Below are 18,745 nucleotides of genomic sequence, written 5' to 3'. Positions count from 1 at the left end.
CACACCCTTAACTCATTAAGAGAATAAACCCTGTAAGACCATACGCCAGGGTGCAAAGTGTATTTTTCCATCCTTAAATTAGCAAAAATGGATTCGGACATGCCCTTAATGCTTTTGCGCTGTGCGCTTTAGACTTTGCACCTAGATCGTTAAAACAGAGCCCTTAATGTCACTTTAACTTCTGCAGTCTCAATTAGCCACTTTCTAGCAACCACCTTTTTCAAAACAAACACAGGCTTTTTAAAAAATCAGGCTATTACTGATGCATTTTATACTTTAGATTTAAATGTGAATTTTTTTTTTACTGATTTTTAAACAAAAAGATAAAAAGAAGAAGAAAAACCTGAATATGCAAAAATGCCAGCACAGTTCAGGCCACAATTTGGCTTATTTAAATAGAAAGATATTAAAACACACAAAGCATGTGTCTAAACCACTCTTATTTTTCTGTTACTCTTAGGATTCAGTGCTGTTTTCTTACTCACCGCTAAGGGAACATGTGGTCAGTGGCTCCAAACAGACTTCTCTGAATGATACATGATTAGCCTCTAGCTAGCAAAGTCTTGGCTAGCATCACAGTGTCTCTCTCTCCACCTCTTTCATCCCCTCTCGATCAGTCTGCAATGAGGTCACCCAGAAATTCACACACTCGACCTGAAAAGAGATCTTATGATACTGTGCGCTTCTTATAGTCTAATGAGGGGCCATGCAAGTAAGTTGCAGGCATAAAATAGACCCACTTCTGAGAACATGAGCCTGAGGATGTGGGTGATTCTGATTAAAATTGTTGTGTTTTGATCCAAAGCAGTATAGATACTTTGGTTCATTAAAGGGACATGAAACCCCTCTCGTTTGGTTCAAGTCTACCTCAATTTTTTTTTTCTCAAAAAATGCTTCATGATGGGCATTGAGCTCTGGGCAGAGGTAGGAGTGGGCATGACCAGCAGAGCAGAGGAAAAAGAGGTTGTCAGTTGGCACACAAAATGAGACACAAAGCTGAGGAGATCCCTGATTTTATAGTTTAAAGTTAAAATGCAAAGAAATAAGCAGTCATTTATTGCACTGCTATACGTTATTTGTAATTTTTATATACACATAACTAAAATTTGTTTGTCTATATCATTATGAAGACTATCATGTTTATATAAACACTATAAATGAGGACGACTTTTTTCCTCCTCAATCGCGGGTCTGAATGCAGACACAGAGGATAGCAATGCAGCAGGTCTCTTGCCCTGTCTATTTCACCATTTGAACTGCTGGTAATCCAGAGGATTTTAAAAATAGGTGAACACGAATAGGCGATGCTTCTGAATGGTAACAAACTCAACTAATAAAAGACAGAAAGTGCATTCCAAATCGCATACTTATGCACACTGAAAACTCTAAAAAGATTAAGTGCACTTTAATTACCAGGATGATGCACTTATTCAACCGTTAAAATGAAGTGTGGAATGATGGACAGTTCACACACTCATCGGCTGCTGCTTTGTTCACGTAGCGGAAGGGGCGGTTATACTCAAGGCAGGTATTATTTGGTAGTTTGGTCATATATTTTACTAATTTGCCAACCATCAAACATCATCCAGAAAACGGTTTGAAATTCAGCTTAGTAAAAAACCATTAGTGTTCCAAATTGGGATCACACTACATACATATACTATGCTGTTGAGTGTGTGAGTGCAAAAGTCCATAAGTACATAAGTACAAGTGCATAGTGTATAGTGTGCCATTTTGAGACATTCTCCAATTCTCGTACAGCTCTCCCGACAAAAATGCTTACTGCAAACCAACAGCTTTGCTGTATCGGCCCTGACAGCATCGCTTGGAAAAACATGCAACAAACCCCATGGATCATGGAAACAAACACATTTAACCCTTTATAAATGGCTTAATACTAATGTCATTGTGTGGACATGGTATTACAGCTTGGCAGGTCTGCTGTGCCTTTGGAAAGCACATGCTCTAATGAATAATTAAGAAGCAGGGTTTTCTCATACAATAAGAAAACTCTGCAATGAATAATTATGAAAAACCGACACTTCATCTCTGGACAGGCACTGATTTTGTTCCTGTCCCAAAAATGATTTTCATCCCGGAAGATGAAATTAGCTGACAAGAGCTCTAAATTATCCACCTTTCCCCACAATTAAAGCTGATAGGTGCTAACGTTGTCTTAACTCATGCTCATTGCTCAACACACACAAATCTGTTAAAATAAAAATAAAAAAGTACTCGAGAGTTTCTTGAAGCTTTAAGCTTTCACAGAAAACTTATAATGAGCATATACTAGTTGGTGGGCGGACTGTTGCAAGTCTTTTGGGGCTTTTTGAATGCATTAAACCACACAAGTGTTTACACTAAGAGACCGATTAGATCAAATGAGTTTCCAAATGCCCTTGGAAGTAGTGGAAAGTGGACGATTTCATGTTTAGTCCCTATTTACTCACATTTAGCATTATCCACCTGTGACTGGATTGATGAAAACACGCATTTCAGAACAATGACAGCAAGTCAGTCTCTGTTAAAATTTGCATTAATATGCAAGTGCATGTCAAAAAGATGAAGGTAGGTAGCAGGGTTTTTTATTTATTTATTTTTTTTTTTAGCTATCATTACACCCCATCTGTTTAGGCAGTAAATTTGTATTGGATTCTTCATTTGTTCATTAATTTTCCTTCGGCTTAGACTTTATTCATCAGGGGTCGCCACAGTGGAATGAACTTATCCAGCATATGTTTTACACAGCGGTTGTCATTTCAGCTTTAACCCAGTAGTGGCCAACACCCATATACTCTCATATGCAAACTCATACACTACGGCCAATTTAATTTATTCAATTCACTTATACCACATGTCTCTGGACTGTAAACCCACGTGGACAGAAAATACAAAATCCACACAGAAATGCCAGCTGGGACTCGAACCAGCGACCTTCTTCCTGTGAGGTAACAGTGCAAACCACTAAGCCATCATGCTGCCCGTATTGGTTTCCTATAAGGCATATAAAAAACAATTATTCATACTGGGAATTTTCCGAAAGAGCTTTCAGAAAGTTTGTTCATTACAGAAGCATCCTTGACTTCATTTAATTTAAAGTTAACTAATTTCTAATTCCACACCATTTACGCCACCTGGCAGAAATCTGCCTCTCTTTGCATGTTTGCATTGACTCTGTGTGCAATCTACTTTACTTTAATTGAACTCACACTGGGTATTGAACATAGCATAAGATCTCATAAAAAACTTTGATTATGGTTACTTGCATTATATCTGAATTTGTTGCCATTTTTGCTCCAAGACCTCCTAATTTTAAATCCTGCTTGTGGAAATCTGAAGTATGGGCACTACAATGAGTAGTCTAGGTATTGATTGATGTGTGGAGTAGTAGAGCACTGCTAGCATTTACTGTAGTGAAATGAAATGCTCGTGGGGAAGACAAAGTAATAACTCACGCTAAAATGAGAGGAGAAGCAGGAAAGAGAGATGAAACAAGAGGATGAACAGAGTTGAAGACAGGAAATTGCATGAGAGAGAGAGACAGGTAGAAAGACTAATGAGGGATATGGGTGAGAATTAGAGGGATTATCTGAAAGAAGAGGACATTGTTTACGGTATTAGGATGCATTTGCATTATTTCCTGAGGGAAAGAAATGCATCCACTTCAGTGAAGGGTATTACAGCTGATGAAATGTGTTGAGGGGAAAACATCTCTCAGAACTTTTTCTGCCAGTCATCATTTAACTTTAATTCCATACTGAGTTTTTGTCTTTGAAAATCATCAAATCCTAAAATGAGATTTTTACTCATCCATGTGCAAAATTGGCATTAGCATAATTTCCTGATATCCAAGTCAATCAAACCCAAGTTGCATCCTAGCAACCGGTGTTAATCACAAATGTACATAGCAAAGTGTCACAGATGCTAAATTTTTCAATGCCACATCACACATTATAAAGGAAGATATATCTAAATGATGACTAATGCAAAATTACAAGTTCCACTGTTTTCCACTGATTTTCATTTAAAAAAATGTTCTGATGGGGCGACGCAGTGGCGCAGTAGGTAGTGCTTTAGGTAGTGCTGTCTCAGCTGGGTCAGTAGGCGTTTCTGTGCGTAGTTTGCATGTTCTCTCTGTGTTTGTGTGGGTTTCCTCCGGGTGCTCTGGTTTCCCCCACAAGTCTAAAGACATGTGGTACAGGTGAATTGGGTAGGCTGAATTGTTCGTTGTGTATGAGTGTGAATGAGTGTGTATGGATGTTTTCCAGAGATGGGTTGCAGTTGGACGGGCATCCGCTGCGTATAACATGTGCTCCATAAGTTGGCAGTTCATTCCGCTGTGGAGACCTGGGATTAATAAAGGGACTAAGCCAAAAAGAAAAAGAATGAACAAATATTTTCTGATGGCTTTATAGTGAGAACAATTTTTTTTTCTTAAATAAAGTGACATCTTATTAATTCTCTGAAATCAACAGCTTAATTTAAAGTATGTGATTCATAACTTTTTATTTAGCCCCCTCTATTTAATTAAAAATTTATATTTATTATATAAACAAATATATAAATATATATTATATTGTATAGTTTTGTGAAAAGAAAGAACAGCTAATAATAAATGGTTTAAAGTTCCCAATTCACCTGCACCACATGTCTTTGGACTGTGGGGGAAACCGGAGCACCCGGAGGAAACCCATGCAAAGGCAGGGAGAACATGCAAACTCCACACAGAAACGCCAACTGAGCCGAGGTTCAAACCAGCGACCTTCTTGCTGTGAGGCGACAGCACTACCTACTGCGCCACTGCCTCGCCCACAATACAATACAATACAATACAATACAATTAGGCCTGTTTTGATTAAAATATTTTAATTGTAGGATTTAACTGTAAATATGCAAAATAATAAAAAAAAAGAATGCATGACGATCTAGTTTAGAGAAACCGAACCTCTAATTTTAGCACATTGTCTTAATATTCTTGTGATTATTATTTAAAAGTGAAAGTGCAGATTTTTGTTGTCATCCATTAGCTGCACTGCCTACACTGAGGTAGTTTTGGTTGATTGATGTCCAGTGGTCTCTAGCAAATGTGTTTTATTTCTAGTGTTTTATTTTTATCTTTTTAAAGTTCATAAAGTTCATGTAATCTCGTAACAATAGTTCACAAGAGAAATTTGAAATTTAAAGAAATAGTGTAATATGTGGCAAACACCCCTGTAATTAAAGTTTGCATGGGGTACTACATACGAGCAATTCCAGCGTTATGGGTGTGACATTTGCAGTAAATTCTTAAAACATAAATTCAAAGAGAAAGTATATGTTAACATTATATTGAAACATCTATTTGTATTTTCCAAAACAACTAACCACAGAGTTACGGTAGAAGAAAAACATCAATCTGTAAATATTTTTTTATATTTTAAATGAGGAATAATAAACGTGTTATGGATGTACAAACATACTTTGTATTCTGTGAATTAAACTGCTCAACCCAAAAAATAAAATAATAATAATAATAAAAAATACTGCTAATAAAAAATATAAGAGTCGGCTCACTATAGAACAAACATAGTTGATTTTATTTTATTTGACATTTTGTGCATTTATGAGAAAAAAGCTCTGTTATGGATGTCACATTTTTCTGTTATGGATGTGACAGATGTGAAATTGCCACTTGTGTGACTTTGGTAAATCAAAAATAATAGTTTGAAAACATTTACAGAAACCTTTTTGAGTAATTATAAACCACTGTAAAATGCTTGCTTACACAAAAAAACGCAGAAATAGTTTTAATATTTTGGTGAAAACTCTTTTTTTCCTTTAAGGCTGTCATTTGTATGGAAATGCTCATATACAGCTTGTGAATATGGAAAAGAAAGCAACCTTTCTGCTGCAGATTTTGCATATTGGCTCAACTAACTTCTAACATTTTTTTTTTTGTGTGTTCCAAAAAAGTGCCCTAAGGATGAGGTAACTTTTGGGTTTGACAAACCACCTGTAGGTGACACACTCTTACTCTCCATATGTTCTGTATCAGGTACCTTTTTATAAACACCCCATACTTCTTGGGAAACACTGTGTAATTCTGAGTGTGCTGTGAAAAAAACTTAGCATTTATATACTGATACTTTCTCATTGTTTTAATTTTTTCATTTGTCCTTAATTGCAGGTCATTTTAGATAAAAGTATCTGTCGTAAATGTAAATTTAAAATGTCTGTTAGTAGTATGTATCCAGTTTCTGTGTTTGTTGGATTACTGAAAAGTATCTTTGGTACAAATATTCCACAAAGCAAAAACAAGCATCTCAGTCCAATAATTTGCTGTTTAGCTGCTCCTACATTTGCCGTGTCCTTCTCCAGAACCAAATGACACCGACTCTTAGAGTGTGTTTCTATAAATGGCAGGTTAGGAATAAAGAAGGAAGCTGATATGTAGGCCAGAAATTGACTGGTGGCTACAGAAATTGCCATTTAGCTGCTGTCACCTAGAGAGAATTCAGGGAACATAATTGCATTTTTAGCTCCTATGGCCTCTTAAGTGAAAAGCTATTAGCTCTAGCTGGGCTGGCCTACTTTGAGAAGTTAAAGACAAGCATGTCGCTCTTTACTCACGGGACATCTGTTGGACACAAGGTGAGAAGAGCAACGTACCAGATTGGGACTGGATTGATTTATGAATAGAAAATGTGATCTTGGTGCACAAGCAAGCTCTTGTCTTTGTGTGAAAGAATGACATTGATGACAAAATGAAATATTTTAGTGCATAAAGCAGTCAGTGAGTAAATATGTTTAAATTATTTCATTCAATTAAAATTTAGTGTATGTGCTCATAACTTATTATGAATACACTACAGAACTTTCCCTACAGTTCTACAAAACTCCAAATAGTTTCAGGGAAACAGTTCTTATTGTTAACTAAATTTTTAGTAATTTTCTAGTGCATAATCTGTAAATGATCATATATGACATTGCAGCACAAATCATTCTCCATCTGGTGGACTTTTTTATAAGGTTTTTGTGAGTTCTCAACTACTAAAACTAGTCAAATCGAGCCTTATGCAGAGCATTGTTTTGCATCTTAAGTAAGATTTATCAAATATATTTGTTATAAAACCTTTTTTGATTTGTGTTATTTTTGTGTTTATGTCTGTCTTAAAGATGACAGAACAAATGCTACATGTAATCCAACCAGGACTATTGTAAATATATAATTTACTTTTGTGGTCATGACCAAACAAAACAAGAAAATCTAGTTAAAGTATAAAGTGTTTTTAACCACTACTGTCTTTTTCTCTCTTTTTTTAGCTTAATAGCTTTTGACACAGCAGTGCAATTCTCAAATCATTCTTTAATTCGAAAATAAAAATCTAATTTTAACCAAATCAACGAGAAATATTGAGCATTTTACATCTGTACTAATTCAGATCAATTCCTTTTACTTTTTGTCCTTCTTTACCAGACTTCCCTACTCAAAAATAGACTTTCAGTAATACTTTTATAGTTCAACAGAAATGTGGAGGATTATTATATATGTTTACTCTGCTTTATGTTTTGCCTTTGTGTGCTGTTTTCAGGTATCTCGTCTTCCTGCAGATTAAGAGAGATTTGTATCATGGTCGTCTCCTTTGCAAAACATCTGACGCGGCCATGTTGGCAGCTTACATCTTACAAGGTAAAGTAGAAGAAAATTTGACTAACCTATTGTAAACCTAGTCCTCGATATCAGGGGTCACCAATCTCATTTCTGGAGGTCCGGGGCCCTGCAGGGTTTAGCTCCAACTTGCCTCAACACACCTGCCTAGGTGTTTCAAGTAGTGAGACCTTGATTAGAGACCTAGTGAGACCTTGATTAGCTTGTTCAGGTGTGTTTGATTAGGGTTGGAGCTAAATTCTACTGGACAATTGACCTCCAGGAACAAGTTTGGTGATCCCTGCTGTATAGCATAGCACAGGCAAAATAAAGTTTTTAAGTTCCATTTTGAGTACATCCATTGTCTGCCATTTATCTAGGGCCAGGGCAGCAGTCTCAGTTGACGATCAGGGTTTGATGAGGCAAATGCTTTTTCCAAACCTATAAAGCACATGTGGACAGGACAGGCAAACTGACACAAACCCTCTAGCACCCTAGACAGGGTATAGAGCTAGTCCATTGTTCTAATACCCACACAAAAAATCACATTGGTACTCCTGAATCTAAGGATCTACTATCGACCTGATTCTCCTCTCTAGTAGCCTGGCATAGACCTTTATGTGGAGGCTGAGAAGTGTGATGTTTCTGTAGTTGGAACACACTTCGGTCCCACTTAGTCAGAATGGAAACGATCACCTCAGTTGCCCAGCCGAGAGGCACTGTCCTCAACCTCCATGCAATGTTGAAGAAGCGTGTCAACCAATACAGCCCCACCTAGTCAAGAGCCTTGAGGTACTGAGAACCTCAAGAATCTTATCACAAAGGAAGGTGTGTTGGTGGTATTAAGAAGATCCCTAAAGTATTTATTCCACCATCCTCAATTAAGGTTAACATTTCCACAATAAACAGTGTTGGAGAAGTATTTCTTCCCCTTCCTAAGGAACCTGACAGTTTGTCAGTCTCTTTGAAGTAGTCTTCCAATAATCTTCTTCCATGAACTCTTTTCAGGCCTGAGTTTTTGATTCCTTGAGCACCACTATTGTGTGCTTGGCCTGTCAGTACCTTTAAGCTGCCTTGAGAGTTCCACAAGCCAATCAGGTCTGTAAGGGCTTCTTTTTCAGCTTGATGACATCCATTCCTTCTGGTGTCCATCACCTGCACAACACTCCCCACAGCCACAGCTTCTCTGCATAGAAAATGGAGTTAAATACCATTGTTCTCAATGTCTCCAGCCTCTTTCAAGATCTGATCTGGTCAAAGTTTTTCAGAGGTTGAGTGTGCAAACTGTGCATGAAGGTGAGATGGACTATTTCTAGTCTGTACTGTTCAACTTCCCACACAAGACTCAGACTCCTTTTGTTCCAGTGAGGTGATATGTCATGTCCCAAGGTCATTCATGTGTCCAAAGATCAGGTCATCGTAGCCTTGACTTTTGACCACTTCCCAATTCACATTGCACTGGCCTCTTATGGTTGTTCCTGCAGGAGATGGTGCCAAGCCACTCCTTCAGGCCTGACTTCAGGGTGAGGCCCCAGTTGTGCCATACAGGGCAATGTCATGGCTTTCAATTTTGTTTTTCTCAAAAGTTTTCAGTACATATTCCTTATATTATTGCAATCAATTAGAATAATCAAAAGAAAAAGGAACAGTCCAATAGGGTGTGAGGGTCAATATCATGCACTATTTGAAAGTGCGACATTCTGACCTGTGGTCAAAGAAGTGCGTGTTTAAGAAAGTAAGATTTTCTGTTTTAGTAAGTTCTTTAAAATATATATTAGCAAGTTTAGAAATTCTTTTTTTTTGTTGTTGTTGGGTCAAAGCAATGTTTGTGCCATAAGGGATACTTTTCATAAATGTTTTTTTTGTGCTGACATTGTGTTTGGAAGTGATCACAAATATTAAAACATATGCACAATTCATGTTCAAAATAGAAGAGAGGGCAAACCCTTGGGAATTCCAATTTTACATGGAGTGAAATCTCATTGCATGACATGAAACTTTACATAATAAAAGACTTTATCAATTCAATGCATCAATGAATTTCAAATGTTTTTCATTTTAATTAAAGATTTTTTGACAACAACAATACAAATTCATGATGACTGTGTATTAGCTTTTTATTATGGGTGTATTTTCATTGTGGTTCTGTACTTTTATGGCAACAAAAATAATTTTGGGTGGGGGTGTGCAAAAAAAAAAAAAGTTGGTAGTTCATTTCACTGTGTACGACCTCTGATTAATAAAGGGACTGAGCCGAAAAGAAAATAAGCGAATGAATGAATGATTAATTGATTAAAATGTAACAGTAAACAATTCTAAACTTTTATGGATCTTTGTTATCACACACACAAAAAAAAAAAAACATTAAGTAGAAGTGTTTCATTCATTTTCCTTTGGCTTAGTCTCTTATTTATCAGGGGTTGCCACAGTGGAATGAACCGCCAACTTTTCCAGCTCATGTTTTTCTTACGCAGCAGATGCCTTTTCAGCCTCAACCCAGTATTGTGGAAATATAAATGTTTTTAATACTGATACTAATAAACTAAAGTTTCCTGAGCACAAAATCTGCATATTAGAATAATTTCTAAAGAATCACATGACAGTTAAGACTGGAGTGATCAAATGAATTAATTTCATTTTTAAATATATATTAAAATAAAATCAAAACTAATAATACAAATATTTGTACACAATCATACTGTTTGTAATGTCATTTAAATTCAAATTTAAATTCTCCGACTATAGTAGACAAAAACTTGAACCTCATTGACCCCCAAACTTTTTATTATTGCTTTATTATACTCTTTACAGTTATAACATGGTGTACTTTTAAAATTGTTTCAGAAGTTTTGTCCACAGAGATGTTCAGTCACATAAGAAAGAAAATAGTGTCTTTGAGGCACAGAAATGTTCTCTGATTGGTTAATGAGGGTCATGCATTGAATGATGCTTTAATGAAAGACACAATGTTCCATCTCCTCATCACACAGAGCAATGACCAGGACTCAAAGAAACTCATGGCTACCAAATCCAGAAGCAAAAAGCATTTTACAGGTGTTGCTATTTATATGCTAATCCTTAAAACCCCTGTGAAGAACATACGGTTCCCATTACTTCCTCTCACAGAGCGTGTTCATTAAGACCACACATTAGTATAGCCATATGTGAAATAAAATGCATCTGAGTGGCACAGTTGCACAATGAAAGATTGATTTAGGTGTCTGCTGCACCACTGAGGTCGGACACTGTGAAGGGTTGGATGATGAAAGATTGATTTTTATGACTACTTTGCAGCTGAGATTGGAGATTACGACCCAGGAAAGCATCCAGAGGGCTACAGCTCCAAGTTCCAGTTTTTCCCCAAGCACTCAGAGAAGCTGGAACGAAGGATTGCGGAGATTCACAAGACGGAGTTAATGTACGTCTGCCCTTTTTCTTTATGTATGGTTCAGGAATTATGGAAAGGTCCCTTCTGAATTCCCGTTGTTCCTCTGTGCTTCACTTTGTGCACTCTTATAAATAAAGCTTCTGTACTGAGTTTGATGATTTCATGGATTAACATTTATTGAACATTTTCAGTCCACAAAAGGTTCTTTGTGGTGTAAAATAGTTATTTAGATTATTAAATTTTTCTTTTTTAGAGCAGAATTGTTTCCTCTATGGTGTGGATGCAATAATGCACTTTTGGAACCGTTAAAGTGTGAGCCAGAGACTTGTTTTAATGTAAATCATTTTATTATTCATCAACAATTATTTTCTTGGGTTTGTTTCGACATTTGAAGGCTTGCATGTCAGTGAGTCACACTTTACAAGAAAGTTAATACACACTATCTGACAAAAGTCTTGTCGTCTATCCAAGTTTTAGAAGCAGCAAATAATAACTTGACTTTTAGTTGATCATTTGGTATCAGAAATGGCTTATATGAAAGGCAAAGGCCTCTAAATTAAGCTTATTTTACCAAAACAAAACATGTCTTCATTTTTTATTATTTAATGAAGACAGTAAGGTCCGACTTTGTTTAGACGAAAGTTTTGTCACTTAACTAAAATAATAATGTACAGTACAGAATATAAAGTTATGGTGCAGTGGAAACAGAATTACTTATCTTGTGTATGACTCCTGTGAGCTTGGAGGACCGCGTCCATACATCTATACAATCGCTCAAATAACTTATTAATAAAATCATCTGGGATGGCTAAGAAAGCGTTCCTGTATGGCTTCCAGAGTTAATCAATACTATTTGGATTCATCTTCAATGCCTCCTCCTTCATCTTAGCCCACACATGCTCAATAATGTTCATTTCTGGTGACTGGGCTGGCCAATCCTGGAGCACCTTGACCTTCTTTGCTTTCAGGAACTTTGATGTGGAGGCTGAAGTATGAGAAGGAGCGCTATCCTGCTGAAGAATTTGCCCTCTCCTCTGGTTTGTAATGTAAAGGGCAGCACAAATGTCTTGATACCTCAGGCTGTTGATTATACCATCCACTCTGCAGATCTCTTGTACACCCTTAAACTGAATGTAACCCCAAATCATAATTTTTCCTTCCCCAAACTTGACTGATTTCTGTGGGAATCTTGGGTCCATGTGGGTTGCAATAGGTCGTCTGCAGTATTTGTGATGATTGGGATGCAGCTCAACAGATGATTCACCAGAAAAAAATCTACCTTTTCGTAATAATCAACTAGAAGTCAAGTTATTATTTGTTGCTCATAAAACTTTGATCGAAGACAATACTTTTGTCAGGTAGTGTAATCTCATAATAACATTAGCAATATAAACTTATTAATAAAGTGTTAATTTAGAAACATGTGAATAAAACATTTAATGTTTACTGTTAGTTCAGTTTATCTAATAACATGTCAAAGTCAAATAGAGCAATGGATTATTTTTTTTTTCTTCTGAAAAAGTCTTATTTTAGTTTGTCTGGAATAAAAAGTAAAATAAAAACTCCTAAGACAATAATTATTTTCCATAATTATTTAAGATTTTAATCATTATATATTTATTGGCCACAAAATAAAGCAATGTGGTCCATTAACTTCCCTAATTAACCCTAATTAACTAAACTTGCCTAGTTAACCTAACCTGGTTAAGCCTTAAAATTTCTCTGAATATAAAAAGAAGCTTAAAGGTGCAGTAGGTGATTTGCATAAATGCTAACAGGTTAGCATAATATCTTTGAAACAGTCTCTCTCCCCTGCCGTCCAAAGCCACGCCTCCTGAAATCACAAACGCGCTCATTAAAGATAATAGAGACCCACTAGATCATGCCATTCGCCAGTTAGCAAACTTTATAATACTATTATTATAAACTATAATTATAAATTATAATACTACGATTGCAAACAAAAAACTTTATTATATCTAGCACATTTTCAGTTGTGTAGCTAGCAAAACTTGTCATAATGTGCAAAGTGTCATGCATGCAAGGATCATTGCTCTCAGTCTCTCACGCGCTTTGTCCTAAAGCGACTACTGTATGCTTAGTGGTTTGCCGGCATGGTAAAGGAAGTACATTTGAAGGGTTTTGTTGCAAAATGAGATATATCCATTTTGAAAAATGTTGGTTATTTGACATTAATATTTAAGACATCAACAGTCAAGTTCATTCACAATTTTTGTAAATTAAAATATTACTTGAGCTCAGTCAAGGCCATGAACACAGTATTTTCAAAATATTTTTTATTTAATTTTATGTCCATAAATAGTTCATTAATAAGTCAAAAAATAAGCCAAAATGCATCATATTAATCATAACATTGTCAAACATCTTAAATTGGTTAAAAAAAACTATAATTTATAAATAAATGGAATAATTTATACAAAGATTGATTCATAATTATAAGATTCTGAGTTAGTTTAGGCCAGAATGTACACAACATAACATAACTTTTTATTATTATTATTATTATTATTATTATTTATTTTTTTTTTTTGCAAAACGCTATATCCACCTTAGGCTATATTCTACTACAGTAATACCGTTAAGAAAAGCTTGTGAATCAATGTTTTGTTTGATAAGTAAGATTAAGTTAGATAAATGACTTACTTAAAGAGTGAAGGGTGGCTTCATTCACACAGCTGCTGAAAACCAAACCTGTATGTTCAGAGCGGGCAGAGCCGCGGTGTCACAGTTCTCTGTTGCACCCAGTCCGCGACACAAGCTCACCTCGCCCTGTCATATTTAATGAATTATTTCACCGTAATAATAATAATAATAATTATAATAATAATAATAATAGCTTATTTACCGGTTGTTGTGTAAAAGCAAAACCATTTATTTTTCTCCATAACAACCTGTGCCCTTTATGTTCCCTTATAATAAATCAACAACAACAAGAATTAACGTGAGGTTTTAGGCTATAAATAATCGATGCAACTGCATAATTAAATCTTCAGATAGGCTATTCAGCTACATTATTATTACAGAAATTATTTAAAAAATAAACTTACAAAGGACACTTAGAAATGTCGCCTTGCAGACAGGTATCTTGTGATGGGGAGGAGTGCAGAAAAAAAGGCGCTCCCTGGCCTTCCTCTTAATTGACATCAGCGGAGACTCGTTCTCTGCTGCATTTGCGTATTGTTGATTGACGTATTTTATTCTGGTCCACTTTTGTAGCATTTTTATACATTTTTGTGAAGTTGAAGGCTTCATCTTCTATCGCTAAATCAATGAGCAAACTCAGGGCACTTCACCGGCGGTGACTCTCTTCCCAGGGGATGCTAAGCTCGCGCAGCATCCTGAATGTTCCATAACCGTTATATCACACTTTGTAAAGAAACTCGTCTGGCGGATATCACGTTTTGTGAAAAAATAAAATGTATCTGAACAGTGATTTCCAAAAATGTCAAAAAATGGCGTTTATCGCATTTTGCAACCAAACTCTTCACTTATTACTAAGCAATACTTACAAGCTATTTCAAAGTAGCATGGTAAACAATATAGGGACCACGTCACAGGTTGTCATTGTTCAAAAATGACGCAATATGAATATAAAACTAACTTCACCTCAGTAAAGCAGGATAGGCGGAATAGCGCTATTTACTGATGTTTTATTGTTAAACTAAATAAAAATCTACATTATCGATGCTGTAAAAGGCACCTAATGAAACTGAACATAGTCACATCAATCTTTCATCAGAAGATTTTATTGGCTGAACAACACTTCTGTGCATATAATCCACTCATGAAACAACACAATCTACATCAGCTTTGCGTGACTAAAATAGTTTTAAATCATAACATTACCTGTCTAAAAGAAATACTTTCAGCCATGGGAGTTGTCCATCCTCCAGTGTGCAAAAGTAACTCCAATACTGATTCAGGATTTAAAAAAGTTTGATTCAGCATTTGTTTATACTGCTATCACTTTTTTGTGTGCAAACGGCGGATCTGGGTGAACAGAGGTGCGCAGATGTACAAATCTACATTTGTTGACAGACAGTTTGGGCTACTTATCAGAAATATTTGAATGGTCAGCCTGACAAATTCTAATTGGATGAACATTTTTTAGTTTTATGCCTTAAACAGAATATAAAAATACATATAAATACATTTAGATCATTTACTTTAACCAGTATTGGAATGTAAAGAGACTTTTAACCAGCACAACAAAAAATGCTACTGAAGACAATCACCTACTGCACCTTTAATATTAGTATCTTGCAAAATAACTAAAATATTGCAGTATGTACTGTTATAGCAAAAATGAAATAAATTTGTTATTAGAAATAAAAAATAAAAATGTGTGGAAATTTATGTAGCAGTTAAATAGCAAAACAACAATTAGAACTTTACAGAAGAGCTAATAAAGTAGCTTGTATGTTACAGTTTTTCTCAGTCACTTTGATGCATTTCTCACTACACTATTCACATTTGCACAACAGGCTATGCATTTCTCAAAACAATTAGTCATTTGTGCACATCACAGTAGCAGTTTCTCATTCTTTTCAACAAATTGTAGATGCTTTTGGACAAGCATCAATTGCTTTCATACAACTCTCTGCTGTTTATAACATTCTCATTTGCTTATGTCATGTCAGTCAAAATTAAGTAAACTTGTAAATGCTTAATAGTCATTCCATATAAAACTAATAGTCCTCATTTCATTACTTGAGTCATTACATACAAAAATGGTGAACTACTTGTCAAAATCTGTCAAACACATTTTTAAAACAAATTTAAATCTTTATTTTCCTGAAAATGTCTTTAAAATTGAACAATTTGATGAATGATTTACAGACCTGTGTATTTTATAGGCTCAGTTCCAATATGTACTGCAATATTGTTTACAGTTGTGCACAGCTCTACCTAAAGGGAGTTTATGTTTGTTGTAAATAAGGGTGTGTTTAATCTTTTGCACAATGCTGTGAGTAAATTAGGATTGCAAAGAGCAAATGCAGAAAAATGTGAAACATACATATTTAGTGTCTTGTACTCAGATAACTCACCCAATGCAGTGATGTCTCACTTTACTGTAGTTTTCAAATGGCTGTGCAAATAGTATATAGTGCTGTCTTGAGCATTTTCAGGAAGTGTCACCAAAATATGACTTTTTTTGCACTGAAAAAATTTACAGAGTAAACCTGTCATAATGAAAACATGACAAAGCCATTTGACTATCTTGTTCATAAACAATGGTGTCAGGACTTTTCATTTGGACGATACTGACAGTTTGATTGACATCAATACTTGCTTTTGAGGATTGAACTATCCATTTTGAGCATGTGACACGCTTTTGCAGGTTATCAGCTAGTTTTTGCAGTTTGCACTACTTGTTTTGAGAAATGCATTAACTGTTGTGCAAATGTAAATAGTGTTGTGAGAAATGCACCAAAGCGACTGAGAAAAACTGTAAATACCTTCAGAATCATAAGTTCTAATTGCATATAGGTATTTGTTTAGGTGACTTTTTCACTCTCCTTTCTTCTTTTACAAGTACACACATTCACACACAATATGTCATTGGTGTGAAGTGTCAGCTTTCATAATGGTCAAATCTGCTGTCACTTTACTATGGCATAAAGCTGTAGGCCATCAGTGAGCAAGCAGCACTTTCTCTCCAGCCATACAAAATCAAGTCCAATTTGCTCAGCGAGTGCCCTTCCTGATGAGCTATCAAACAAACATGGATTTTAGTCATTTAGTCTATTAATCAATTGTAGGGTTGTAATGTGTGTTTAGAATCATATATGGTCAGCACATAAACATAGGAGGTTTCATCTGGTTCATTTCTGAAGTTGAAGTTAGAGCAGACTACAATAGATGTTTCACCAAACAGGAGTATGATTACTGCTGCCCTCTGCTGGTGTGATTGTTTAATGTTGACATCTGCCCCATTAGTCTTTTTATGGAAACAGTAGTCAACATTTGAAGTTTATCAAAACGTTTCACCAAAGTTGTTTTAAAACTGATCTATTATAGAGACAAAGTCAAAGGAAATATGAAATGTCTTGGCATAATTTAGAAAAATAGTTTTAACCAACTTTAAATGTTGTATGTTGTGCATGCAGAGTGAAGTTTACATTTTCAGAAGTCAATCATGGGTCTGTAATCAGTCACTGTTTTTTATTCAATGTTAAGTCTTACTTGTCTTCTCTGATTTGTGTTGAAATACAAGGCGGGAGGTCTTGTTACATTAAGGCTTGAATGTTGAATGGCCAGAGCTGAATAAAATATGAATTGGTGAGAGGTTTCCTGGAGTGATGATACTTGAACCGTCTGTATGGTTTGCTTTGCTTTCTGTGTGAAGTGTAAAGTGTCAAAATAAATGCGTTTATTCACATTAAGATATGTATTATGTTTCCATACAGATGCGTTTTTTTAAAAGGGACTCTCCAGCCGATCTTGGTCTGATGGAAGCACTTTTAGTTTAGCGTGCCGTGGATCATTGTATCGGTTTAGACCATCAGCCTCTCTGTCAAAAAAAGAAATAGCAACTTTTCATTTTCCGTCAGTTTTAGTACAAGATGGAACTACATAAGAGTCAATAGATCATAGTAAATAGGAAATCATAGTAAATAGAAAACTCTTTTTGTGAAATTTTACAGTGAGATGCTTGTGGTCTAATGCAATTCAATGATTTATGCTAAGCTTAGCTAAAAGTCTCCCGTCATACCTGAAGATTATAGCTGAATGGATTAAAAAATGGTAAAACTCAACTGTTTAACTTTAGGGAGTTGTAAAATGAATTTCCCAAAAAATGGAGTGTTACTTTAAGTTGTGGCGATTAAAAAAAAATAATAAAAAGGATAAAACCACTACCAATGTGGATTTGGTTTAACAACAGTGACATCAGTCCTGAAATGTAATTGGTTGCTGTGCTGATGTTGTGTTTTTTCCACCAGTGATGATGTTTTCTTAATGTTTTGCAGAGGTCAAACCCCAGAGACTTCTGAGCTGAAGTTCTTGCAGAAAGCACAAATGCTTGAAACATACGGTGTGGATCCTCATCCGTGCAAGGTTAGTTGGCTCTACCTTACACTTAAAAAAAAAACCTGGTTCCAGAATGAATTTTGAGTTTCTTAAACTTCTTTTTTGTTGTTGTACAGAGCAGCCTTTCATTATATTATGTTAATGAAACACAGGAAAGATAGTTATTCAGACAGTTTGATTCCATCTTAACACACCCAAAACAATGCAGTGGCAGGCAGCGTGTTTTTTTTTTGCTACTTTCAACCTGGCACAGTTACCATTTTCACATCATGCACCACCACATTGTTTAAACAGCAAATGCATTTGCACCTATTTGTGTGTTCATGCACTGTAAAAATAGCTATTAATTAACAGTTTCTGTATTTTGTGTTTTCCATTTATTTATGGTAATGAATTCCATTATGGGATGTAGCTCTCTGCTCTGTCGACTTTTGATGTTGAAAATTCAACTCTACAGTTTAACAAAGTGACTTTTATTGACATTTTAGTAGTTTTGAACCATAGATGTTTACATTACATGTTGCCTACACTATTGTTGTCTTTTGCCATTTTAGTACAGGGTAGCGCTCCTTTGAAATGAATGTGGGACCAAGGTACAAAGGAGTACTGGCCATCTAGAGCCAAAGATGGGTATTGCTGAAAAAAAGCATGTGCTTGTCTCCCTGTTAAATTTGATC

General features: G+C 35.6%; 1 protein-coding gene across 3 annotated transcripts in view; it reads left to right on the top strand.

Moving 5' to 3' along the window:
* frmd5a (FERM domain containing 5a) overlaps positions 1 to 18,745 on the top strand; it is a 221,444-nt gene that overhangs the window by 175,575 nt on the left and 27,124 nt on the right. For all 3 annotated transcript variants that reach the window (XM_021467813.3, XM_073930341.1, XM_694434.11), the window contains exons 5-7: positions 7,572 to 7,669; positions 10,922 to 11,045; positions 18,008 to 18,095. In XM_021467813.3, coding sequence (XP_021323488.1) covers positions 7,572 to 7,669; positions 10,922 to 11,045; positions 18,008 to 18,095 — 310 coding nt within the window. The remainder of the gene's footprint in view (positions 1 to 7,571; positions 7,670 to 10,921; positions 11,046 to 18,007; positions 18,096 to 18,745) is intronic.

The sequence above is a fragment of the Danio rerio genome, chromosome 18 (assembly GCF_049306965.1).
Source record: "Danio rerio strain Tuebingen ecotype United States chromosome 18, GRCz12tu, whole genome shotgun sequence".
NCBI lineage: Eukaryota > Metazoa > Chordata > Actinopteri > Cypriniformes > Danionidae > Danio > Danio rerio.
Note: the sequence above shows the minus strand (reverse complement) of the source record. Positions and strands in the feature narration are given on the sequence as shown.